Raw genomic sequence first — 27,537 nt, forward strand, 5'->3', positions numbered from 1 at the left:
TAACTTTACCTCAAGGTGTTTTGAAGAGGTTTAAGTGCTCCTTGGGCCGAAGGCCGATGAAAACTTCCTGCGAAAGCGGAACATGTGACAAGGAAAACTGATCTGTGAGAACGGGTGCAGACCTTGTTCAGTCCAAAAAACAAAAACAACACGGGAATACACGATGAGTAAACAACATCTAAATTTACTTTTATTTTCAAAATAATAAATACTAATGAAAACATTGTCTCAATTAATTTTTTCCAAGATATACATGATTTATAACACCCAAGTCTTGAGTGAAGTCGCTTTTTAACATCAATAATAACCTTATGACAAAAAAACGACTCATGTCCATTGTTAATTGTGTTCTAGTAGATAATAATTGCAATTATTGAACATATATTTTATCTCTATTGTTTATATGTTAATGGTTTATGAAGTAACATTTTATATTAGAATTGTTTTTAAGTCCCCAAGTATGTCCCGGGTCAATTTCACCCGAGGGATACCAGAGGATCCCAAAAGTGAAGACAATACAAGGGTTAAAGTGACTATTCAAGTGACAAAATTTCTAGAGTGCAAATACAGTTATAAAATGAATAAAGTGTACAAACCCACACCAAACAAAAAGTGTATGAAAAAACAAAACAGCAACATTGACAACAAATATGCATGTAGTGTTTTATGGTGTGACGTCAGATATTGTCTGACCGTTCCATGAGCAATTTCACAATGCCATAGAAAGCTGACCCACCAAGCTCCTGAGCAGTGACTTAGCACGTCCTACCTCTCTTTCATGTGACGTGGCTGTAAAGCTGTGACTGCTAGTCACCATCTTGAAGCAGGCTCGAAATAACTTCTTTCTCCTGCAGTTCAACCTTCCACAAAAGCCTTTTTACTTCTGCGTCTGAATAACTTGGAGAAGGATGACTTTCTCTTGTTTTTTAGTTTTTTCAGACCTAGCAGAAAAGAAAAGAAAATCTGATACATGCTTTTGTTTTATTTTCCTGTTTATTTTTTGGTGAGGATCAGAAATAAACAGAGGTCAAATATCTCCTTCACTCACCAAGTCTTTGCATCATTTCATTCAGCTGCTGATCCTCTTCTTCCTCCCTTAGAGAAAAAAAAAAACAGATTAAAAATAATTAAATTCTCCAACTGTTATTTAAATTAAAGAAAATAGTTCAATCAGTATTTGATCTGTATTTAAAAATTGTTCTGTTTAATTTATAAGCACAATCAGGAAATGTAACCCTGCATTTAAAGAACCATGAAGATATATATATATTCTATGTATTACTTTAATGACAAACTAAGCATGGGTATATGAACAGTTAAACTAAGAGGAATTCTGATCTCAAAGAAATTTAACCCTGTTACAGTAAACAGTCAGAGTAACCTATAAAGTAAAGAGTTTAGCTATGGACTGCAGACCTTAGTCTGTCTTCTTCTAGTCCCTCCACAATGGCGTTTCTGTCATTCACAATCTCCACCAGTCGGTTCATCAGATATGTCTCCCTCTTCCTTTCGGCAGTGCTCTTTAGATGGTCTAACATACAGAAACAAGCCAAAATATATATAGCTCAGGTCCAAAGTTTATAACTAATGAGATGTGATGCTAGATGAACAAAACTATATGCAGCATTAGTATAATAATATTTGCAAGCTGATAGGAAAAGAAAAAAAAGATTACTTGCCTGGTTTATTTATCAGTCTCCTAAGCTCTCCCTCCACTCCTGGCTGCTGTTCCTCTAAATCTTGAGTCTTTGCACTATTGGGGACAGAGAACTGATATCAAAATTGAATACACTAAAATTTTAGTACCATATCAACAGGTCATTAATAATACCTTTATAGAATTTTAATAAAAATGTTCTGACTGATCCGTTCAGCTCCATACTGGATACCACAAACCCATCAAAAGATAGAGTGGAATACAAATCTGTATATTTATTTTTCAATCAACAAAAAGTACCACATACATGTACATGAGCTCAGATTCCCTCCGTATGTAACTTTGCTTCTTCCGAATCAGGTTAAACCAGTCCACCATCAATGGATCCATCAGAATGTCTCCACTCCCCTCTGTAAAACAAGCCACTGTTATAAAAAAGAAGACTCCAGAAGTCTCTGATGAATGAGGATGGAACAGAGATGCCAACCCTAGCTAAAAATCATGGCTACAAATTCTCTGGAGGAAGCAACCATTTTGCAGCAAAATGCCTGGTGTATATCTGTTTGAAATACGAGTTGATTTTATTCCACATTTAATATAGTGCTGTAACACAGTCCAAAATATCTGTTGTGCCACTGACATTGCCTTGAGGTGGGATACAGCTCTCGCACACACAGACACACATTCAGGTAATTCGATCAAGCACTGGGCTAGATTTGGCCTGGGCCGAAAGGCAACAGGGCCCAATCAAATCCCGCTGGCTGCTAGCAGCAGGACAGGTGAGGCTGGAAATGTGGAGACGATATTACCACAGTGACCTTGAAACCAGCCAATCGGGTGTCCCTGTCCCTACTCAGCCAACATTCTGACTGCAACATGCTGCCTCTTTCCATTTCCTTTCCAGAATCCCGCAGGAGTAGAGGAAGCTTCCTGTGCACCTCGCCTCATTTGGCCTTGGCTGCTGGATGTGAGCGGCCTTTATTGGGCACCACCCAGCCCTCGAGGCTGTGAAGGAATTCCTCTTCCCAGGTGGACGCGCTCAGCTAACAGGTTCAGAATGAGGCTAGCACTCACACTTACACACACAGCTACTACACTTTGAGCAAAGCACATTCTAATATCAGAATCACACATTTAGGTTGTCTTGGCCTCACCTTGGCTGACTTAGTGCTACAAAACCAGAACTCATTATGAAATTGTTTAATAAACCCTAGTAAAATTAGTAAAATTACTGAATATGCCATAAAATTAAAAAAATAATATGCTAGCTTCTACTCATGATTAAAAATATTTCCTAAGCTTCCATTCTCCCCAAAAGGCCATTTATTTCCAGTGGCTGTGATTACTTGATTAAAATGTGTATTATCAATAAACTGACTTAGTAATTAATTTATGATTTGAATAATAAGGAAGGCTTCAGCAACTTGTTATAATACAGAGTTTGGCAGGTGACAGATTCTCCACAAGGGGAGCTGTTAGCACTGAAATGGTTTTTGAGCTTCACTGACCTGTATGATATGTCAAGAATTACATATTTATGTTAAAACATTTGATGTCTGAGGTTACAGACTGCCCATAAATAAAGTATATATAAAGTGTGACTTTTTGTTTAACTAATAGTTAGATTTGTAGCAAATAAAGACTACAGCACTTGGCCAAGCGGTGTAGGCACTCAGCCTATCATCAGGAGATCATCGGTGTGATCCCCAACGATGTCCCAGCCATCCAAGGCAGAGGGTCCAAAGAAAACAAAACTGACCTCACACTGATCAAGTGGCACGAACCAACCAGTTTGGGCGGCCAGTCAGCTGTCGTGTGAAAAAAGGAGGTGGTTGGCACTGCATGTCTTGAAGAAAGAACTTGCTTGTCCACACCCTCCTGTGAGGTCAGCTAACAATTGGCTGTTGATATGTAACACTTGCCTCAATAGTATTAAACCTCATATGGCAACACATTTTCCCCATAGCCACCTAGGTTAGTGAATCAGCAGACAATATCAATGGCAATAAAAATTTCCTTCTCCTACCTTCTTCATAGCTGCGCAGTTTCCTCTCCAGATATACTCCTTCCTTCTCTAAATCAGTCAGGCTTTCCTCAATTTCCTGCAGCTCCTTAGTGATCTGCTCCAACGGGATATGGTGACACTTGATCTGAACAAAAAGATTCACAAAGAACATAGTGTGTTATAGTTTCAATATAGAGAGCTAAAGAACAGAAAAATGAAAACTTAATGATTTATCAATGAATGAAGTATACAGTACTTAAAGAATTTGGGAAACAAGTAGTCAGATACTTTAGTTTTTGTTATTTAATATAATTCTGGTGCATATATCCAGTTTAAACTTACACACAATGTTTTCAGACTTAAATATGAACAGAGATGTATAAGCGTATGACTATTAAACAAAAACATTTAAAACAAAACAATAATTTAATAAAATAATTGAAAACACACATCTATACCAGTTACTGTCTTTGTTTATTTTTAGTTTTTTTTTTTATTGTAACTTTATATACTGTAGATACATTTTAATTGTAAATATTTCTTTCTATTACTGTTTTGCTTAATTGCAGGGGTCAATAGTCTTATCCACAATAGTCCAGTGTGGCTGCAGGTTTTCATTCCAATTAAACAAAATCACGCCTGATGCTACTTGTATAATCAACTAGTCTCTGCCTTTAAACAGTTATACAGGGTGTGCTTCTGCTTGGTTGGAGTGGAAACCTGCAATCACACTGGCCCTTTACAAAATGATGACTCCTGCTTTATTGCAATTAGTCCCATGTAGCATTGTATTTATTATGTCCTACTTCATTTATACATCTGTAATTATCTTGGTATCTTTGCTCTTTGTATTCTTTACTGTGCTGCTGCAATATTCGAGTTTCCCTGTGGAACAAATAAAGTATCTATCGATCAATCGATCTATCTATTATTGCCAACAACAGCTTATTAGCAGAGATGTCTACAGTTCAATATCATCTCAATTTTGGCACATTTCTGTATGGCATTATAAATTTTCCCACAGCTAAGTCAATGTTTGGTTTAGTACCTACATCTTAATTTTCAGAATCATGTTTGAGTGTCTGCAAGCTCTTTTCAAATTCCTTGTCAGTAATATGAGTGGCCTGCCTGCCCAAGAATGATTAGTTTGGAACCTCATTAGATTTTTCTAAGATCTCAGATTAAAAAAGAACCTCCACCTTTACCATAAATGATTGTACGTGAACACTTACTGAGGGTGATATGGTCTCAGAAATCAATTTTTTTCCAAATGATTCATTTCCATTTTCAGAACCTAAAGAAGTGAAACAGTTGCAGAATTTAGTCACTCAATCAGACAATAAAAAATGCTAAGTAAAAGGTAAACCTATAATTCCAGGTGGCCCACTAATTAGCTCATTTATTGTTAGCCATTATGTTATTTTTGTACTTTCCTTTTTTCATAAAGCCTCACCATGCTCTGTAGATACACATCTCGGCTGTTTAGGTAAAGGTGTTTTGGGTTTGTACGATTCACTAATTGAAAGACTGACATCCGCTGTTTGTTGGTGGGGTGGAGAAGTAGATCCTACTGAGACTGAATTTCCACATGTATAACCTAAGACAAAAATAAATCTATAATGTAAACCCAACAGACTTTTTAATTGCTCAAGAGCATTGCAATTGGGTAATGAGCTTATAGAATTACATGTAAAAATAAGTAAAATAAAATAAAATAATAATAAAAATTTTAAAAGAGCACAAAATTAAACACTACAATAAGCACTAAGAAAACTGAACTACTGTGGTATTGCAATGCATCCTGGTAATACCAGATCCAGCTGATGTTCTACAAGTTTCTTTTGGAGGAGGAAATACAGGGCTGGATGGTTTGATGGAGCAGGAGTTAATAGACCATTTTCCATCACCAGAAGATGCAGTCTTTGTACGGATCTCATTCTTTAGGCCTGTACCAATGAAAAAAGTGCAAAACCATAATTGATGTGAAGAATTTATTATGTATAAGTATTTTCAAAGACAAAGTGGACAACTTGCTAGTCCAGTAAGATCAAAAGTATAAGTAAATATAAATAAAATGTCATTAAAAATGTATTGTGGCTGAAGGTCAAGACCTACCACTGCCAGCAGAGCCATGTTGTTCAATGACTGGGGATTTGTGAACAGAACTGTCAACCAGAGGATGAGTAGTGTTTGAAGCCTTGAAGATTGGTGCATGTGGAGTGTTCTGGTGATTCAGCAGGTTGTTGGTGTTGATTTTGGTGTTCGCGGGTGTCACATTAACCTCGGTAACACTGCAAATTCAGGAGAAGGAGTACTCAAACTGTGTTTATTTCTCAATCAACATTAACATTTTCAAATTAAGAACAACATTTTCAAATTAACATTCACAACAAAAATAATTCAAATTCACAATTTGTCTATAATTTAAATGCAGCAGTGGGAAATAAATAGGGGTGGAGTGATAGTAAAAGCACATTCGCACACAGCACTCCTTGGGACTTGCGAGGACAGGGGAAAGAGTGTACTGCTGCACTCTTAGCCAGTCAATCACTGGAGGGAGCAGTAGGCTGGGGAAGGAATACATGAAAAGGCCCTGCTGTCAGCACTCTTGCTCTGAAGTGTCACTACTGCTTGCACCCCGGGTGACTTGTGCCTGCCTCTCCCCCTTGTGTGGATTAAAAAGCATTAGGGATAAACGAGGCAGATCAAACTTACTTTAGTCCTGGTCCATTTGGAGTCACATTCAGCTTTGATTGCCAGTCGGCTGGCTCTTCACACCTCCCTATGTCTTTGGCTGCAGCAAAGAGAACAGAAATAAAACACAAGAAAATGAAAAGCAATAAACAAGCTCATGAATCACACATGATAAAATTGTGCTATTTAAAGCTATGCTGAGAAGCATGGAAAAACAGAAGAACTTACGTGTGCGGGCTTATTTTGATAGACTAAACCAAACAAAGTCCTGTTGTTGAGACAAAGTCTAAGAATATTGCATGTGCTTTTATACACTGTTACACTCGCTTTTACACTCACTCTGTCTGCTCATAGCCAATGTTTATGATAATACTTCCCCTGCAACCTTTAGAAAGCATTTAAAAATGGACCACGGTCTACATAAGCAAAGGTCATGTGCACGCAAACAGCACCTCTGGCGATTGAGAGGGGAGTAGAGGGAGGTCTAGTCTGCTCCTTGCTGATGGCACTCAGCCAGAGGGATTCCTTGCTGCTGGTAGTGGTAGAAGTGGGGGAGGGAGGAAGCTGGCTGCTCCTTCCTTCTCCTGCATCAAAACAAGGCTTCGCCTGCTTCCAGCTGGGGACTTCATCAGAGGAGCGTCTGCTTCCGAGTCTGAGGAAAAACCATGTCTTCTGCATTATTCACTATTTACACTTGCATTACGCTGCATGGTGCTGCCTGCCTGTGCAAACTGAACGCATGACAGTGGAATTAGTCACATAATCCTCCTCTGCATAATCATGAGATTGATAGAATTTAATTGCTTGAAAGACTCCCACTTTCACTCTGCATATATCATATACACATAAACAATCTGGACAGCTTCTTTGGCTTACAAGCTATCTATAGCAACAGTATGAACATAGGCAGTTTGAGTGCAGATACACCAAATACTATGGCTATATACTGGCAAATAAATGCCAAGTAATGAGTCAGATGAGCTTAAAACAGAAGCACCTAGTGATGCTTAAATATCAAGTAGAAAAAGTCAGATACATTTTCTGGATTTGACTGGTATTTAAATTACCTTCTTAAAAGAAACTCATTGAAATACTTACAGAAGCACTACATTTTTACCTTAAAATTACAGCTTCAAAATCACTGTGATGCTTCACTGACCTGTACAAAGGGAGAATACAACCTCTGTCGTTGCTACCCTGGGCTCAGCATTGCAGAAAGTACACTATGTAACTTTTAGTAGAGGGAAGGAAACCACAGCCACTCCTTACTGATTTCAGTGCAGTGCTGTAAAAAATTAATTACACTAGAGGAAAAAAACCCACCTAGTGTTCCTACAACTACTGTGTTTAACCATAAACATATTAATCCATAATATTCATTCATTCATTCATTATCTGTAACCGCTTATCCATTAATCCAAAATATTTCTCATTTAATGTTAATCCAGACACTGCGTCACTCTAGTACATGGGTCACCAATCTCATCCACAAAGGGCCGGTGTGGCTGCAGGTTTTCATTCCAGTTAAGCAGCACACACCTGATTCTACGTGTAGTCTCCTCTGTAAACAGCTAAACAGTGTGTGCTTCTGTAGCCACACCGGCCCTTTATGGATAAGACTGGTGCCCACTGCTCTAGTAATTCCATACATGTACCTCTATGGGTTCCCCCCTTTCAACTGACAGGATCTTTTAATATTCAAAAAATCTCCACATTCTGTAGGACTTCTATAAAGAACAGGGTGTAACAGCACAGCTTGACATTTTAAAACTGCAGTGTAGAATTGTATAAAACATTTATGGACAATGGACATTCTGATAATGATGCTGATGCTGTTATGTAACTGCATGGTCTGAGCACCTGGCCAAACTGGCCAGCAATCAGCATCAAATCAACAACTCCCTCCTGTACAATAGGATTATACTCACCATATTGCTTTATTCAAAATTTGATAAAAAATAATAACAAAAATATTGAATCATTAACCTTTATGAATCTGAAAGCTTTTACCAAATGAATCGGAAGTTTGACACAAATTAAAGGATTCCTAGAAACTTTTAAAAGCTTATTTTTCAGTGATGTAGCACTGACTCAGCCTTACCTGTTGCCTATTCTGAGACCACAGCTATAAGCCCTGTTGTTATTGTTGCAGTTTCCTTCAGTTAGTTTCTTAGTGATCAATGCCCGGGCCTGGTCCTTCTCTTCTTCAGACTTCAGTGCAACACTGTTCTGGGCAACATGGGGCTCAGAGGGTTGCCAGACTTTGGCTGAAGGCTTCAGAGCTGGGTCAGAAGACAGGAAGAATCTCTGCCTGGCTGCCTGGGTCCTCTGTGCAGAAGCAGTCCATGGCTGAGGAGCTGGACTTGGTTCGGCTGTTCTGGGCACAGCCCTAATGGGGCTGGACAGCACAGAGACATGTCGCGGAGGAGATGACCCACTTCCACTCTCAGATTCGGGTCCCACCTTAGCAAGGTCTGAGCCCAAAGGCTTAGAAGAAGACGTAAGACCATTCTGAGTGGTGTGATGGGAAGAGCAGAGCAAAGTTCCAGGTTCATGGCCAATTTTATAAGCCCCAGACTGCAGAAGAGTTGAACACTTACAGCATCTATAGGACATAATATAGGACAATCATTGCGATCAGACCATCACTTAGCATGTTTACACTAGTCCTTATTAATGTAGAATTGATGCAGATCACATCGTCCTGTGCCATGTTTAAACCATTCAAAACGAACTAACATAGGAAGATGAATATGCAGGCTATGTTGTGATTGTTTAAACAAATGGCAATGTTTTTTATGTTGGAGTGGACAGTATTATTTAAAATAACAAAGGCCATTTCTACATTAACTTTCGGATCATATCTTATAAACTGTCAGTATATAAAGCACATTGATCTGTTGAATGTTGCATTAGAAAGAGCTCAAAATTAGTCACATTAAAATGTAATTTTAAATGTGCTACTATTGTGCTGTTTATCGTGCATTAAGGATGTATCTTTAAACACCATGTTTTTTCCCCTAATGTGCCAACACTAGTGGTGTAAAGCTTCCCAAGTCTCCGAAGTTACAGAAAACAAACAACAGACAGGCTGTGTTTTCAATCTAAATGCAAAGTTGCTTGTAAGTCCAGCACTGCCAATACTCCCCATACTGCAAGCATGCAGATCAACCCACTTCAGCTGTCCGCATTACATTTCAGATACATTCCAGTAAAAAGGGTTATGTGTTTTGAAATGTGTATACAGGGACCATCCAGATACAGAACACATTTTGATGCCAAGTGTAAACAAGGCCTATTTTAAAAAACAAGTATAAAAGAATGAAAATGAAGTCTCACTTGAAACAGCTCCTGTGATACAGCTTCCCATCCACTAGGTGTCTTTGGACCAAGTGAACATGGCTCTTACATACTGTGCATTTACTGTTCAAGGTGCTGGTTTTATTAGAGCTCTCTACTAAGACAGATTTCTGTTAAACAGAAACAAAAAACAATAAAAAAAAAAAGTGAGCTGTATGTCACATAACCTTAATCCTTTGCATCCTTGGTACACTGACTGAGGATCAAAGCAAAGTCTCCTTTTAAAAATCATCTGAACATTCGCTCATACACTAGAGGGGGCTCAAAGCAAACTATACTGTCTATATTTGATAAAACACAGGCACTTCAACTGTGTTATACTATGAATCATGCAAGTCCTAAAGAAGTAAACAAATTTGATGCACAGGTAAAAGAAAACACATAATTACTATGAACCACCTTTATCACTGTTACCAAGGATTTTTACCATGAAGTTGTTGTGAAGACACAGGCTATTAACACACACAAACAGCTGTAAAAACACGAGATGAAGGCAGTGTTTTCTTGTGAGATTAAAACTGCCCTAAAACCTCTAAATCAAAAACCTCTATAATAATGTTGCAATTTGTTTGAGTAAATATGTCTCTAATCTTGACAAAAACTGTTACCTAGTATTGTCACATCTAAGGTTTTCATTATAACAGTCTCAGCTGCTATAATTACAACCACACCTCAGTTCTCAGAGACTAGTACTCTCGTACCATGTATCACACACACACACACCTAAGCTGTACTAGTTTTGCTGCTTAGGACATCTACTGTTGACCTATTTACTACTGCTGGATAGTAATATCAGTACTGCACTCTTATAGTTGCAAACACATCATGTTTCACTGTATTTATATTGAATAGCATTTTTGAATAGTATACATTATGAAATATTATATTCTAAAATTAAATCATGGCTTACCAAAGCACTGAGAATTACAATATTGCATGTATTGAACATTATCCTATACACTATTACTAAATCTTGGCCTGTATCTAATCAAAAGTATAAACTGGGGCACAAAGCAGCTACTTCATGCCCTCCACAATGAATTAGGACACTGCCTTTTTCATAGCTTTCAATGATTCATCAGCTTTCAATGATTTTACAGGACACTGTAAGTTATGAAAACATAGTTCAGAATGTGTAAGAAACTGAGTACTACAATTTTACCTTCTCAGACGTTCTGTCAGACATTGGAGAGGCTTTAATTCTGGATGGTGACACACTGGCTGTAGAGTGTTTTTGGACATGTGTGGCCGTGGAGTGTTTTTCCTTGGCAGGTTTCTGCGTCGGGTGGCTTAACACATGTTTGTCTGAGCTATTATTCTGAATGACAAGTGGTGGACAGTTCTCCCTGGCAGGAGCAGGAGAGAGTGACTGTTTTTCTGGAAGTAGTTTTGGAGTGTAGGTTTTGGCCATGACTGGAATATTCTTCTTCTCTGATGGCTCTTCTTTTGAGCCCTCTGCTGGCCGCTTGACGCCTCCAACCCCTCCCGCTAAGAAGGAAGAGCATTTGTTTAACCCTGTATCATATTGCATATGAAATGCAAACGTGAACGTGTGGTTTAAATTTGGAAATTATACAAAAATCACACACACACACCTTCTACAGAGGAAGAGCAAGAAATGACAGAGACTGCTTATTACAGAAGCTGCTACAACATGTGTCACAAGTTTCCTGAATGCAATAGTAATGATGAAAAGAGTATCTTTAATCATTTATCACTATTAACAGCACTATCGCCTTACTGGGTGAGCGACCATTGAAGTAGTTGTAGTACTGGGAGACGTAAGTGAGAATGCTGAGCCTGTCTGGGACCGACAACGCCACCATATCCTCAGCATCCAAGAGGGCTGGAATCCCCAGGTGGTCCTCTGCCACACGAAATGCCTAAAATACACACAAAAAAAACACCTAATTAATGTAAACTAATCTTATGACCATAACAAATGTGAGATTAATACATTTATGATAATAATGAAAGAGCTCAATGTACACAAATATAAAGTGAAAACCAAAAGCAGACAGTCGCTATTAATTAACTTTAAAGATATTACACAATACACGACATGATCTGCAAGGCAACTAAAATACTTCGACACAAGAACGCCTAAAAATACTCACTCTGTATGACCTGTTTCTAATGCTTCAAAACAGCAGCATGGTGTTTTGGCAATGGGTTTTTAGGGTCAAAGCAGCTGGCCAATTAACTACAAACAGCCCAGAAAAGAGAAAAAAAAACAGAAAAGTCCCTCGAAACAGAAAAAAAGGTGTATTAAGCAGCAAACTTTGGCCCACACACTGTGTGGGGGCCAGCCAAGGAGGTCAAAATGAATAGCACGTTTCCCGTGTGCACTGTAGGGCCTGGGAACCAGGACTTGGGTTGTGGGGGGAGATAAGGGGGCTTTGTTTGGGTTCGACCTGGACACGCTCATTAAATTTTACAGGACAACCGAGGACAGGCTCCACATCCTCCCACACTGCAGCTGCTGCTACAAAAGAGGATATACAGCAGGAAGATCAAAGGGGCTTTCTTACGTATGCCACACTCCGCTAATATCCACCCCTTTAGTGTACAAGCCTACTAATGCGGGTAATGGATGGAACAAAGATGAAGGAAAATCAACATTTCCAGCGCTTCAAAGAAAAGTAAACAGCTGGAAATAATAGGAGTTACAGATGTCTGTCTAGGCTTATTTTCAAAACTGTGTTAGTTTAACATTAGACAAAAATATCCAAGCCTAACAATAAACAGCCATGCTTTGTTTAGTATTTAAATGCACCAATGCATTGACATTTGTCATGACAGTAGTAGATCACAGGTAAACGCATCTAGACGGGAAGGATCAAGTGTTCTTTTGGATGACCGAACCATGTTTCATAATTGATGAACTGGAGTGACTCCTCACAGCTCAGGTTCCTCCAGCAGCATGAGGCAGCAACTAGTGTTTCAGAACAGATCAGTAAAGTGCTGCACCCCACTGCAGGGGCCCATAATCTGGGCTCTCTGAGGAAACAGGAGGGAAATAAAGCTCTTCATAATGGAAAAGTCCCAGCTGTAGGATGTGTTTGTGAGTTGAGACTCAAACACTCATTACACATTTGCTGACAATCACAGGAAGGAGGAATGAGAAATAAACAGGTCACTGGGCCACAGCAGCCCTGCAATGCAATTGTCTACTCTTAATTAAAATAATACTCTTTTGGATAGTTGAGGTTAGATGTTGGTATACTGTTCCTCATTGTGCTGTACAAAGATGCCTACATTTTCAACAGGCAATAAAATACTACTAGGATTCTGGAGTGAATCGAGCATAGCTTCTAAGCAGTGCCATTTCTACATCTAGAAAAAAATTGATGGACAATAAATGATTACATTTTTACGAACGCAGGCTACAGATGCAGGACAAGACCAAAACCTTTTCATTATCAGTGAATGGCGATTTATGAAATGACAAAATCACTGAATGTGGGGAGGTGTTTAGATTAAACTGAGGTACTGCAGATGTTACATTTCCCCATGATCACATTTAATGTAGATTTTGTGCCATTTTTTTTTCTGCTTTTATACACTTTTTGTTTATCTATCTTTACAGAAATATTAGAGTGGGTAGATAAATATATGATATATATTTTCTGTATTGTCTGTAACCTATATATATAGGTTATCATTCTTTCATTGTCTGTAACCATTTATCCACTGGAGGGTCACTGTGGATCCGGAGCCTACCATGAATCTCTGAGCACAAGGCAGAAACAAACTATGGACAGGCACTCCATCACAGCGCACCACACACTCACCCATTCGCTCACACTCTCCCACCTATGGACACTTTTAAATACAAATGGTAACCTTTAACAATGCTTTCTCTTTTAAACACAAGTGCCTTTGTAGTGCTGGGATTTGAATAGCATCATTTCACCAGCTGTCTTTACTTGTGCCTGTGGTTGATAAATAATGTGTTTAAGGACCTCCCAGCATTGTTCAGAAGAACCGCAGCCTTTCATAAAAGTAAAGGCTGAAATAGCTCAAGATCAGGCAAAGAGCCATTCTATTTGAGAAACAGCTCTGTACATGAATACATGTTGCTATAAAGAACAGCATACATTTGGATAAAAACAATAATAGTCTCAAACCACAGAGGCACTTGAGGTTAAGACAAACATTCAGCAAGCAACTCGAAGCATGGACTAAATTCAATACGTCTCAGTCAAGCCTGCCTCAAACGCTCATCTGCAGTATACTCTCATATATTACACACAGAAACAGAAATATTACACTGGTATGAGTGTAACAAAGAATAAAAAGGGATGTGCTGGTTATTTCCATTAAATGGAATCAAAGCTGTGTCAGGAAATCTTACCAAATGGTTGTTGTCATATACATTGTCTTTTCTGAGGGCCTCAAAGTTTCTGAAATAACACAAACGGACATGAGTCACATTAGGCATGGAAACTCAATCCGTTCCCTGTGACAGCTCAGGAAAGAGATTTAAAAAAACACACAAAAATAGCCTATTCATTTTCGAGTTGGCCCAAGAAACAAGATACAATATTAAAGTTAGTTGAGGTGTTCAATAATGAATTAAGATTAAATGAAATATGCCTAATACCATCATGCGATGATGAAAAAAAGGTAACATGTGAGCAATGAGTTAAATAAGTACGTATTTTCTATTGTTGTGCACATAAGTTAAACATTCTTCAAAGTTTTTAAGCGTTTTTTTACGAAAATGTTTTTAAAAATACACTTTCCCAGGAAAATTAAATGTAGTGTATGTTTACAACTAATATATGGTAACGTTAGCTGATAGCTACCTTAACGACAAACATGGCACCTGTAATTTAAGGGCATATTTACTTTGAAGCTTCGGGCACTAAAACGTCATACATTGTGTCCATAAAATTCGTTTGGTTAATTTAATAATTAATAAAGTGTCATATGGCTTAAATACCATGTTTCATTCGTTTAATTCACTTAATTAAAACTAAACGGCTCGGAGTTGATTAACGGTTCTAACGGGCAGATGAAGCATGAGCAACGTTCATTTTAATTAAGTGTAAGTCAAATGATTAAGCTAAAAAACACACACACACATTACAAGCTACAATTAATCTATTTTAAAATGCAATTCTTACATGAGATCGGGTCTGAATTTGTGGATAAGAGCACAAAAGGCCATTCCATCCCTGAAAGAAGTTGTCATGTTGACGATAGCCACATCTTGGTAACCTTCGCATTGGTTTTTGCACCACTGCTGCAGAGCCTTGATGGCAGCCATCCTCCCTCAGGATTGTTCTTCACCACTAGCACTCTTTCTCCCTCTCTCGCTGTCTCAGTCTCTGGAGCTGCGGCACCGTGGAGCTGCACGTCCTCCTGATAAAGCCAAAGTTGGGAAACCACCTCGCAGCCCTGTATTTAGGCTAGACACTGGGAAGTACCACCAAATGTGCAAGAGCCTCGAGATTGTAAGGGGAAAAGTTCCTGAAGATTCAAAAAGTTATTTTCAGAGTGACTAACAGCCGAACGACACCTGAACGGCAAAACGAGTACGGAGGGGGCGTGGCTTCGAGACATGGGCTGAACATTAATTGGCCTCTTTTTCATTATTAAACAGGAATGAGAAGGGTGATTCATGTTTCTGAACCGATTCTTTCCAACTCACCGTTCAACTGAACCGAACGCCCAATTCAATGATTCGATTAGTGTTTCCTATTCACTGACAATGAAAGCTGAGCCATATGTTTCTCTACCAAGTTCACATCAAAATACACTCAGCCATTGAATTATGTTGGGATTTTGAAAACAGTGGAGATCTTATAGTTCTATTACTATTAGAGTTAGATAGCTGAGTACATCTTACACAGAAGTTGCTTGTTGAGTACAATTTTAAAATAGCAGCTGAGAAAAAATACACTGGCTCAGATAAAAAAAAAAAAAAAAAAAAACCTTACCTGCTCTACATGTGACAGAGGGCTGTAAGGAGCAGAAAATGATGTGGCGGCCCCTCTGCTAGGTAGAGCATGTAGTGGAGTCTTTGACCAGTATGCTTGTTCTAATGAAGTGTTTAGCTAAAACACTAACCACGGCATCAGCATGTTAGCATGTTATTCAGTGAATTCACTATGGTGTCAAAAGAGGGATGTGGCTGCAGAGAAAGAAATACGACACCAAACAAGTTTGAGGTGAAAAGCATCAAATTTAAAGGAGCCTTAGTGCCACAGTATAGCATCTAAACTTATTTAGCAAACTCTCTTTCTACATATGGGCTTTATGGGTAAGAATAATTTGTCATAAATATAAGTAGGCTAAAAACAGAATCCAGGAGTGAGGAGTAGATGTTTTAACCAAAATACAAATAGAAATACGGTTTCCTGCAAGTCAGAGGGAATTTGAAACCAGAATGAATAAGAGTTCAGGGTACAAACTACATTTGAACTACGTGAATAATATATCTAAAAACTGAAAGTTGATGGAAAGGTTTACCAGTGGGTCATTCTATGCAGAAGGTCCCTTAAACTCTGATAAGTGTGTAAGGCAGGGATGTGTAACTCTGTTCCCAGGGGGCTTGAATCCTGCACAGTTGTATGATTGTATTAGATGTTTTTGAGCAGGGAAATCACCACACTGAGAAAGAATATTCCTTTGGTTCCCCTTTAGTTGGTGTCTACAGGGGTACTGTGGAAGGGAATGCATTACTGGAGATGTTACAAAAGGTTTGATTCAGTCCAACTTGTGAATCTTTTTGACTGATGTGAAAAGAAATTGCTCAAAAGAACAACTCATTCATTAGACTGCACTACACTAAAACATACCATGAACCTTGTCGTTTCTGCCCACTAATTTCAGCCCTCAACCAAAATATGCTTAGGAGACCAAGAGATACCTCATGTGTCAAAATGTGTGTAGAAACCTCTTCTAATGAGTGTTTTCTGCTATTTTAAGGTGCATCATTGTCGCCATGCCTAGTATGAAGTCTTGCATAGTTTGTGATCTCTGTGTGAAGGAGGATCATTTCATACCTTTTGGAGGACACATGGACTGGCTTTTGTTGTCCTAATCTAACTATCCAACACCAGACATTGATATTAGTAATGTTTATGTAGCTGAATGCAGTCAAATAATCATAGCCATGTTCTAACATCTAGTGTATCTACAAACTCTTGGGCATATATTGTATATTTGGTAGAAAAATAAACAAGTATTACTAAGGAATAAGTCCCTTTCATGAGACTGGAAAGTGTTTACAGATTTTTGTTTGAAACATGGTATAATTTGAATACATTACTGAGTGCTTCAGCTGTGTTTATAATGAACGTTAACAAATACTTCCGCTCTAATTTGCATTGGCCTACACTAATACTGTTTTTAGACCACTGTGAGTAAACAAAGACTGCTTGTTCCCTGACCTATATAGTCTGGTAGGCTACGGGCAAGGACAATACCACAAACCTAAAATTCCACAGAATATTCACAATTCCATAATACTCCAATTTGTGACATGTAAACATATTCATGTGAAATGGTGTACTGTATAAACACTTTCGTTTCAGTAGTGATCATAAGTACCAGGGCTTCTCCCAGTGATTAATTTTATGACTGAAATCTCAAATAGAGACATTTTACTTACAATCCAAAATAAAACAACATGACTGTAAAAGGGTTACATTTATAATCCATCATGTTGTCCCATACAATGTTTTCTTTCATTGTATTTAATGTCCTTCAAATATGTGGTAGCACTTTAATTTATGGATTTGAAATGTGGTATACAGTACCAGTCAATAGTTTGGACACATATCATTAGCCATTGGTGGAACAGGGCTATTCACTGTATAGAACTGTGTACCAGCCCTACCTTTGCAACCCAAGTTATGGTCTCAAATACATTAAGAAGGCATGAAATTCTACAAATTAACTCTTTATGAGGCCACTGCTATTCACTGAAAACCATTCCAGGTGACGACCTCCTGAAGCTGATGGAGAGAACGCCAAGAGTTTGCAAAGCTGTCATCAAAGCAAAAAGGGGCTACTTTGAAGAATCTAAAGTATAAAACATATTCTGTTTTTGTTTACTACATAATTCATAATTCCATATGTGCTCCTTCATAGTTTTAATGTCTTCCATATTCATTTACAATGTAGAAAATAATAATAAAAAAAAAAAAAACAAGAAAAACCACTGAGAGAGAAGACTGATACTGTACATTCACAATAGTGGGCGTGTCCAAACATTTGACTGGTACTGTATATTATGGTAATATAATAGTTAATAATAGTAAAATAATTTAATGGTAACAAGTTGCATTTACACATATATTAAATGACAGTTTCCCAGTTTTTACAACATTAATAAGTCATTCAACTTGTAACTAGTCATTGTAATAATATGCTTATTACACTGAAAATAACGCAGTAGATCTGGATCTGTTGAAATTATAAGGTATCAGCTAAATTATCTACTCACTTGTTTCTGACTTATGTTTCGCCTGAGCAGGTAAAGTATGATGTAAAGACAGTTACTGAATCTCACACCAGTTGACAAAATCACTTATCAAACCCCAGTCATCAGTGCTATCTGATCTGTTCTTTACCTGAGCAGGTAATGAACCCCTTAGTCATCAGTTCTATCTTTATTAGCACTGGGACTGCAACTGCTCCAGGTGACTGTCTGTGAGGAGTTTAGTGTGTTCTCCCTGTGACCGCATGGGTTTCCTCCGGGTGCTTCAGTTTCCTCCCACAGCCCAAAAACACACGTTGGTAGGTGGATTGGCGACTCAAATGTGTCCATAGGTGTGAGTGCGAGTGAATGTGTGAGTGAAGGACTGGGCGCCCCCTCTAGGGTGTGTTTCTGCCTTGTGCCCAGTGATTCCAGGTAGGCCCCGGACACACCGCGGTTACAGACAATGAATGAATGAATGAATGAATATTTAAATAGTTACATTAGTTACTACATGACTGAAATGAAATGTATGGGTAAAGAAATAGAATATTATGTGATAATATGATTTTGTAGTAACCCTCTTATGTAAAGTACAACCAGAATGTTTAAATAATAATAATAATAACAATAATAATAAACTTATAATCTTATAAAAACAGTTTACTTTAGTTCAACGTGTCATTGAACTATATTCAAAAACTCTAAAAGAGTACTGAATATTTTGATCGTGTGTGTGTGTGTGTGTGCGCGTGGGTCATTTGGTTGCTTCTGCTTGGTGTCGCCACAGTGCAATCAGCATATTTAGACGGAACAAGTTTTATACCGGATGCTTCAACTCTCCCAAATATCCGGGCTTGGGCTTGGTACTACAAGGGAATATGCTCCCCCTAGTGGCTCGAGCACAGACACGCTCACACTAGTCGGAAATTTGCAAAGCCCAATGACCTACCAATGCATGCTTTGTACTGTGAGAGGGAACTGAAGTACTCAGAGGTAACCCACACAGTCACTAGGAGAACGCACCAAATTCTTAACAGAAACTGAACGAGGAACAGGAACTGAGCAAGGATTGAATACAGGACCCTAGGACCCTGGAGCTGGGGGGGCAGCAACACTAAATGTAGAACCATTATGCTGCCCCTTGGTAACATGACATCCTACAGAAATAAAACAAATCTAAATTTTCTTTTGGATCTGTTCAGTTTCACTTATACAAAAAGATCAGATGGAAATGTAAGTGAGATTCTAGCTCATATCTCCTTTGTTTTGAGAAAAAGATCCAATTTATATGTCTTTTCCTCAGTGTCAATAAAGATCTTAATAAAGTCAGATGCTATGGTCAGATTCACTGAAATGCCCTTATCTCTCTTTTTTTATCTGATGCTAAGTTTCCTGAGAAATATTAGGAGAATCACCATTAAGTCTACTGTGATATTGAGACAGTTTTCCCTTACTGTGCCCTGGGACTAATGTAAACAAGCCTGCCATAGCTTACAAAATGCCTTTGCTGATGCATCAAAGACCAACAGGGGGCATCCTTACCTCACAGCCTTTCAGACCCAGAGAGCAATCTGCTACACTTGGATCTGCTGTGATAAAAATGTTCATTTCATTTCATTTGTCCTTGCTGTCTATGGTTGTGTACCTTGAAATGTAATACTGTCTCTGGACATCTTCCATAAGTAACAGAAAAGAGTTTTCATATAAGATCTGGGTGTCCAGGGCCCTTGACCTTAAAAATGTCCCTTAAAGCTCTCAAAAGCTGGAGTAATTCTGCTGATCCAACAGGAAATTCCCCTACTGAGAGGCTCTGAAATTCATTGGACATGGAACAGCTGGGGTTTGTATAGGAGACCACAGGAGGCCATGATGCTCAGAAGTAATGCTGCACTTCCACAGGACTGAAATATATGAACACTACATGCATTGCAGAGAAACTTGCTGAATTTCTTTACAATTGTTGTTGTAGAAACCAGAGGTCAATGTCTACAAAATAAATGTGGCCATTTTTTTACTATACAATATGGCTTGTGAACAAACATTATAGGTTTGCCTTATAAACTCTAGCAGGCACCTCTACCAATGTTTTTAAAAATAGATTAATTGCTTCTAATATACGTTTCTAAGTGAACAATTCTCACTTAATCCATGATAAAAGCTTCTAAAGCACATGGTAACAAAGATGCCTGTGATTGTTTTTCAAAGCTATTTGAAAATGTTAACACCTTGACCTATCTACAGTATGATAAGTGGAAGGAAAAAACATGACAAGTGTGTTTGCTAATGTAATCTAATGGAAGAGCACCTCTGTCAGAAAAGCCAGTCGTATTTCAGCCGACCCCATTGTGTTCAACACAGAGCTTGTGGCAGCTTGCAGACATCCTGTGTCAGTGTAACAGGAGAACTGAAGGAAAGGGCGTCCATCCATGAGCTCACCACTCGTTTCCTTTTCAAATAAAGCTTTAACATGGGTCTGGTTTTAGCTCTAATGTGGTCTTCCCAAAAACAACAAGAGAAAATGATTTTACAAATGACATACCCTATCATTATGTCTACACTACAAACATTACAGAATTAGACTAGTACATTGTTTCACCAAGTTATACCAACCACTTTGCTTGTTTAATCACAATAGAAAAGTATGAAATGGAATGAGTAAAATGTCACCATATGCCCAGCTGCCAAATACTGGCTAGAGACGTATGCTTCACTATCGCATCCATGGCTGAATAAATCCAAACAAACCCCACAGCACCGAATGGACGTTGGGCAGCATCGTGGTGCAACAGGTAATGTCACCGTCACACAGCTCTTGTGGCCTGGAGCTTTACGGCTCACGGTCTGTGAGGGGTTTGGTGTGTTTTTCCTGTGTCTGTGTGGGTCTGGGTGCTCCAGGTTTCTCTCGCAGTTTAATAGGTAAGTGGATTGGTTATTGAGAAGTGTCGATAGGTGCGAGTGAATGTGTGAGGATGCGGTGCCCTGTGATGGGCTGGTGGCATATCCAGAGTGTGTTTCTGTCCGGTGCCCAGTGATTCGGTGTAGGCTCCAGTCCCAGAGTGACTGAACAGGATGAAGTTAAAAAAAAAAAAAAAAAAAAAAATATATATATATATATATATATATATTAATAATAATAAAAATAAAACATTTGATTCTCCCATGTAAATGTTTTTTACTATATTCATGTGTCTTTTTTTTTTGCATTGAAGGGATTTGCAATCTTAAAAAGCTGTGCATGTTTTGATACTCTTCTATCATACATTTTAGTTTTTGTCTTTTTGATTACCTATCAAAATCTGTATAGCTTAATTGATAAGATTACTAATATAATCAATAGTGATTAGCTGTACTGTAAGTAAGTAAGTAAGTGCCCTCTCCATATGACATACAGACAGACACCTAGAATCTATGACAAACAAAAATGACTGAAATGGAATGTATTAAAAGAAAAATGTCTATATTTATACAGTACAGTAGTTAAATTTACCCCCATGATGGAAGGGAGTGGTCATGATTTACAGATATCTGGTGTCATTTTGCAGCCCCAAGGTGTGCATGACTAACCTGATAATAAATAGAAATGTATTTCATTGAAATTCAAATATTTCCGCTGATTCTCTGTGGACAGGGTCTTGGTCAGTTAGTCTGAGTCTGTGGTGAACAGCTGTGTGTTTAGGGGTCTCTCTCTCTGACGGCTGACCTTGGCCACACTGCTGTGGATCTCAGCTTCGTAATCTCTAGCCTTGGCCCTGAGTTTGGCGATGCTACAGGAGCGGAAATCCTCTGCACTGGGCAGCTCTGACCCAGACCCTGGGCTTCTCACTCCTGCTGCTGGTGAGGGTCTGGACCATGAGGGGCTTCCTCTCTCCTGCTTCCTCTCCCAGACCGGCCCCTGGACACTGTCCAGCTTTGTGCTCCTACTGGACATCACCGTTTGCCTGAGCTCAGGCTCTCTGCCCACACACAGCTCTCCAGCTTGACCCTGCAGCTTCAGTTGTCTGCGCATCTTAGCCCTGCGGTTCTGGAACCACACCTGCACAGGCACAAACAAACACACACACACACACACATCCTTTAAAAAGAGTTGTACATTCATAGATGAGCATATATTCCTAAAACAATAAAGCTTAGCCTATAGAATAACAAAGTGGGCTTAGGACTGGAAGGTCACCAGCTCGGTCCATTTGACCTGAAAGGAAATTGAGGGCAGGGAGATGGAATGAATAGTGCTATATTCTTCTTCAACATCCACAGCTGAGGTAACACTGAGAAAGGCACCTAGCTCCCAACTGCTACTCAGATATTTAAAAAAGCTTGTTACTTAACCCCACCCCACCCCAAGACTTCTCGTGTCTTGCACATGATTGATAAAAAAGGAGGATCGGATGTAAGTTCATCCGAGAACTTACATTTACGTTTTGGCATAGCTGCTCGAGATGAGGGTAGGTACATGAGCTTTGCCTGACGTAAACAATGACTACTGACGTGCAGACTAACCAATTAAATGTTTACAGAGAAGGTTATCGACCAATAACGGTAGCTCTACAGTCAGACCGTCCAATCAGAAGATTTTAGGCTACTTCACCACGCCCCCTTCTCACTCAAGTGAACCAATCGTAGTAGGGGAGGGCGGGACTAGTTTCTGAACAAAACGGTTCTCGAAATTCTATGTAAACTGTAGAAAAACAAAATCCCGGACGTTTGTGAAATTCCACCCGCACATTTTTTAAGTCTAAAAAAGAGGACGTCTGGTCACCCTACCTAAAGCAAAGGGCATGGTATAAATATTATACACCTGCATGCTAGAGTGGCCTCGGTATTGAGTGTGATCAATCAGATATGTTTCATACAGCTTAAACCTGTGGTCAAACAAAAACAGACGCATACTTAGATAATAAATGTGTACAGGACATTGAAAACATATCTACATATTAATGTAATGTTTACCCAGGTTTCCCGCTGAATTACGAAATATCATTAAACATTAAGCCAAATTTTAAAAAAGGCAATGTATTTATTTATTTACCGTCATTACTATCTGAATGGGATCAAATCATTGAATGTTACAGAGCAAATTTATAAAAATTGTATCTTCTATTTGTATTATTCTTTCTTTTCTTTCGACTGTACGAGTATTGTTTTGTGACCCTTAAAGTACCCAATAATATTTCAATTAGAGAATATAGAAGAACAGATTAAGAATAGGAGTCCATACCTGCACCCTGGCCTCAATCAGGTCCAGTCTGAGAGCCAGAGCCTCGCGCATGAAGACATCCGGATAGTGCGTGCTCTCGAACGCCTTCTCCAGCTCCTCGAGCTGCCAGCTGCTGTAGTTGGCCCTCGCTCGCCGCTGTTTCACTGGCCGCGGTTCATCTGGAAGCGCATCACGAGCCAATTACACAAGCGGCTCGAGATCGGCTAATTAGCGCCAGCCTTCATTAAACTCTCTTCAGCAGAGGCGCATAATTGATTGTTAGTTACGAGCTGTTAGCCGATCCTGTGTAAACACTGTGAGTCCCATTAAAAACACAGAGGCTGGATATTATCACAGAGCAGACCACCATCCTCAAATTACCCTCACACTGCGAATAGAGTGTACATTATTAAATATCGATTGCCTTAATAAACAATGCACAACACTAACACATGCAAGGCATTCCCTTCATGCAGATCAACTTCTCCCATAGGCCGCACTGTCCTAAGGTCAATTAGAAAAAAAATATCATATATACGCAGAGATTAGCCATAACATTAAAGCAACATTCTTGTTTCTACACTCATTGTCTTTTTGATGAGCTCCAATAGCCAGCCATACAGTTGAATTTTGTACCTCTACAGTTACAGACAGGGGTCCATCTGTTGCTCTGCATACATTGTCAGTCAAATTTCACATCTAAAGAATGGCTAACAAAATCTGTGCAGCAACATATGAGCTACTCTCTCTGACTTTACCTTTGCAAGGTGGACCAACAAGGATAGGTGTGTCTAATTGAGAGGACAGTGAATGGACACAATGTTTAAAAGCACTGCAGTGCCTGATCCCCTCATACCCATGCAACACATTATCATGGCATCGCTACCCCAGTTTCACTGCAGTGCCTAGAATGATCCATAGTGATATGGTCAGTTTAGCTTATTAATGAAGCATGAGTGTAGAGGACAACAAGGATATCATTTCAGATTTTGGCAGTGGAGCTCACATTGTAAAAGGCAACTGATGTTCTTGAATATTCAAGATACGTAAATTTTGTTATAAATTACAACATTTTGTTAGAAATTACAAAATTTTGTTTATGTAACAAAAAATTAGTAAACACCAAAGCGTCAATGTACATCACTGCTCGTGGAACAAAACCTTCCACAGTCGGCACTCCATATCCACATTTAGGGATTCAAACAACTGCGACTCAAAAATAAGTTCCAAAAATGTAAATTTTAATTTGCAGTTTGCCATGTTCTACACAGAATCCACATGAATTTAAATTAAATCTTGTCTGTCTCTCTCTCTCTCTCTCTCTCTCTCTCTCTAGAACTTTTGGGGACTCACCTTATGTCTTGCGTATTGCATATGTACTTTGTAGTTTGGCCTATGTTGGTTGCGTCTGTACTGAACATATACAAATGTCATTATTCTTGAAACAACACGGTATAACAAGTGTATGCAGGGGTACTGGCGGTATCTCCATTTTCCCATTCTTTTCTTTTTCATCCTTTTTTTTCATTTTCTTCTCCTGTAAAGTATTTTTGGAGATGCTAGGGTTTCTTTTGCTTATCTGATAGCATTAGCTGCTCTTTACAATGAGTTAAAAAGTTTATGATGTATGGACCAATAGAAATCCTCCAAAACTCTTTGCCAATCAAATCTCCATCAAAAAAATGTGTTTTTCCCCCAACCTGTAAAGATACACAATTTTGTCACAATGCGTATGTAAGTGGCTCTTACCGATACTGTCAGAGAGGTGGACAATTCCAGTGGTCTGGGATGTCAGCAGTAGAGTTTGTTTGCAAGGTTCAGGCTGGAGGTAGGCACGCAGGAGCTCATAGCTAAGCAGCGGCGATGGGATCAGGAGCTGAGGTGGACCCAGTCTACTGGGGAAAGCTGGAAAGAAGTGAGCAGCAGAGGAGTGGAGAATGCCAGGGCCCAGAGAAGACAACAGTTGACTTGGACCAAACATGATCAACCAGTTGGGAAGAAGCTCCTCTGATGAGCGTCCAGAGAAGGCCAGGAGAAGTGGAAGCTTGCAGACCCAGTGCTGTAGATGTTTGGTTAAATGGATGCAGAGTCTGTAGACATCACTCTCAGTAATAGGTATCTATAGGTAGATTCGTAAAGTCCAGTCACCAAAAACTCATGTCTCCGGCTTGTAATGAATCAAAACACTGAGCTCTGCTCTGGATTAACAGCTCACCTGAGTCAGGTGTGATTTCCCCACCCTCTTTTCTGGTCACATGACCCACCCATGTCCACTAATCCCAACAAGAAGGGCCAGGTTTGACAACAAAAAAAACCCCACATTCAATCACAGGGACGGGAATTCACTCCACGCTTCATTTAAGGGCAGACGCTGAGAAAATCACTCTTCATCAGTGTCGCTCCGTGACATTTAATTCCTTCATATCCCCAACGTGGGACTGATAGGCAAACACAGAATTGTACTGCTTCGTTTCTATTTGGGGGAGGCCTTTGTTTGCTCTGCTGTGTTCCTCAGGCAAGTTCAGGCACTCTTCAAGCTTCTGTACTCTCTATTAATGTGACAAACCAGACACAAGGCACTGGAGTGTAACAAGAAAAGAAGGGGGAGCAAAAGTAAAAGCCTTGTTCCTGAGATGCGAACACTCACACAGACACGTATGCAAGTTGCTGGATACGGCCCAGTCGTCCGTCTATGCGCTGTCCTTACTGCAGTCATTTGTGAGGCTTAGACCTCGAAAAAACAAGCACAAAGATATTAAATCAGAGGGAAAGGATCAGGGGTTCACAGCTGAGAAGCTTTCGCTAAGGACACCCCCCCACCCCCCAATACACACAGAGATTTAGATCAAATCTTCGGGCGAGAGTGCAAACAAACAGCCTCTATTTACACAGTAAACACATCCCACTAATTGGCCCACATAATTGACATTCATTTACTAGCCCATTTACGGCATATGGCTGTTTGCATCACACTCATTTGCTCCTCTACACGTCTGGAAAAAAAGAGAGAGCTAGACAGACAGAGGAGAAAAACTGTCCTCTGGGAAGGTGCTGATGGGTTTCCATAATCAAATGTGACTCAAAAATGAAATTTACAAAGCCGGTTGCAGCTGAAATGCAGAATGTGTCAGAGCAGCTGGGAATTCTGTCACCAGATGAAAATGATTAAAGCTGACTCCTTTTGATCCAGGAAGCGTCGGAGTGGTTTATCTCGCACAAGCCTGCCTTCACAATGAGAAGAAGATCACCTGTCTAAACATGAGGAATTGTTCCTGGGCTTGGCTAAGGACACAGTTCACCAACGTTGGCTGTGGGTCATCAATCCCAGGCCTTTGAAAAATGATCACTTTCACAGCCAACACTGGAGTGACCATGGGAAGTTTCAGCCCCTCCTTGCTGTCAAAGAGTGACTTAATTTTCCAAAATTAGCTCAGAGGACATGATTTCCAACTATGGACTGAATCCAATTAGCACAGTCCTACACTCTCAAAGCTGAAAGTGCCAAAATGTGTTGGTCATGGAGGAAGTAACTCAGCAAACGTTGGAATTTGTGGCTCTTTGAGGAACTGTTTCTTCTAATAAAGGGAATCATGAATGTGAATTTTATGGAAACTTCCCAATGTAAAGTTCCTCATAAGAACTGCTGGTCCCCCAGGACCTACTAAAGGGCCCCATTTCCAACAAGTTAAGTTCAAAACCCTTTTTTCCCCCTCTATGAAACCTTTACGACACCTCCTTTCTAAGATTGTACATTCCTTTGCAAAGGATCATAACAATTTGCCAAACTTTGCAAACAGGAAACCTGCTCACACATCTGCATGTACATCTGGGCACCATTCAAAAGAGGACGGCAATCCATTTGCCGCAGCTGCATTGCAGGCGTTGACAGACAGGCAATGAGTGCGGCGTGATCGAGTGTCTGGGAACTGAACCCAGGTGTGTCAATTAATCCACTGAAAGCGCATTAGTTCTCAGTCACCCCTCCTTGCTCCCTGATGCCTGATCAGATCACACTGAGCTGTCACCAGCCGAGCTGCTAAACACCACTGCTTTGATCAACCCCAGAGACGGCAGCCCAACACACTGAGTCACCAAGCAGCAACCAGGACAAGAGAATCTCTCTACACCTGTCCAAACACCAGGTATCCTCCGTACAATGTCCACACTCGTCCCAGCAGCCCGAGCTTCAT

General features: G+C 39.5%; 2 protein-coding genes across 2 annotated transcripts; both read right to left on the minus strand.

Moving 5' to 3' along the window:
* Window positions 1-231: 231 nt before the first annotated feature.
* micall2a (mical-like 2a) lies at window positions 232-15,680 on the minus strand. Its single transcript, XM_066674778.1, has 19 exons — window positions 15,665-15,680; window positions 14,849-15,194; window positions 14,074-14,122; window positions 11,458-11,599; window positions 10,879-11,204; window positions 9,696-9,826; window positions 8,458-8,961; window positions 6,809-7,008; window positions 6,378-6,456; window positions 5,778-5,953; window positions 5,474-5,608; window positions 5,116-5,259; window positions 4,895-4,956; window positions 3,684-3,807; window positions 1,965-2,067; window positions 1,680-1,753; window positions 1,417-1,531; window positions 1,049-1,095; window positions 232-941 (listed from the first exon to the last, which is right to left on the minus strand). The coding sequence occupies exons 2-19, from the start codon at window positions 14,989-14,991 to the stop codon at window positions 856-858; spliced, it is 2,640 nt and encodes an 879-aa protein (XP_066530875.1). The 5' UTR covers window positions 14,992-15,194; window positions 15,665-15,680; the 3' UTR covers window positions 232-855.
* Window positions 15,681-21,399: 5,719 nt separating this feature from the next.
* Window positions 21,400-27,537, minus strand: si:dkey-43p13.5 (visual system homeobox 2). The gene is made up of 4 exons (XM_066675481.1): window positions 27,475-27,537; window positions 25,097-25,466; window positions 23,369-23,526; window positions 21,400-22,186 (listed from the first exon to the last, which is right to left on the minus strand). The coding sequence occupies exons 1-4, from the start codon at window positions 27,535-27,537 to the stop codon at window positions 21,794-21,796; spliced, it is 984 nt and encodes a 327-aa protein (XP_066531578.1). The 3' UTR covers window positions 21,400-21,793.

Source organism: Hoplias malabaricus, chromosome 6 (genome assembly GCF_029633855.1).
Source record: "Hoplias malabaricus isolate fHopMal1 chromosome 6, fHopMal1.hap1, whole genome shotgun sequence".
Classification (NCBI taxonomy): domain Eukaryota; kingdom Metazoa; phylum Chordata; class Actinopteri; order Characiformes; family Erythrinidae; genus Hoplias; species Hoplias malabaricus.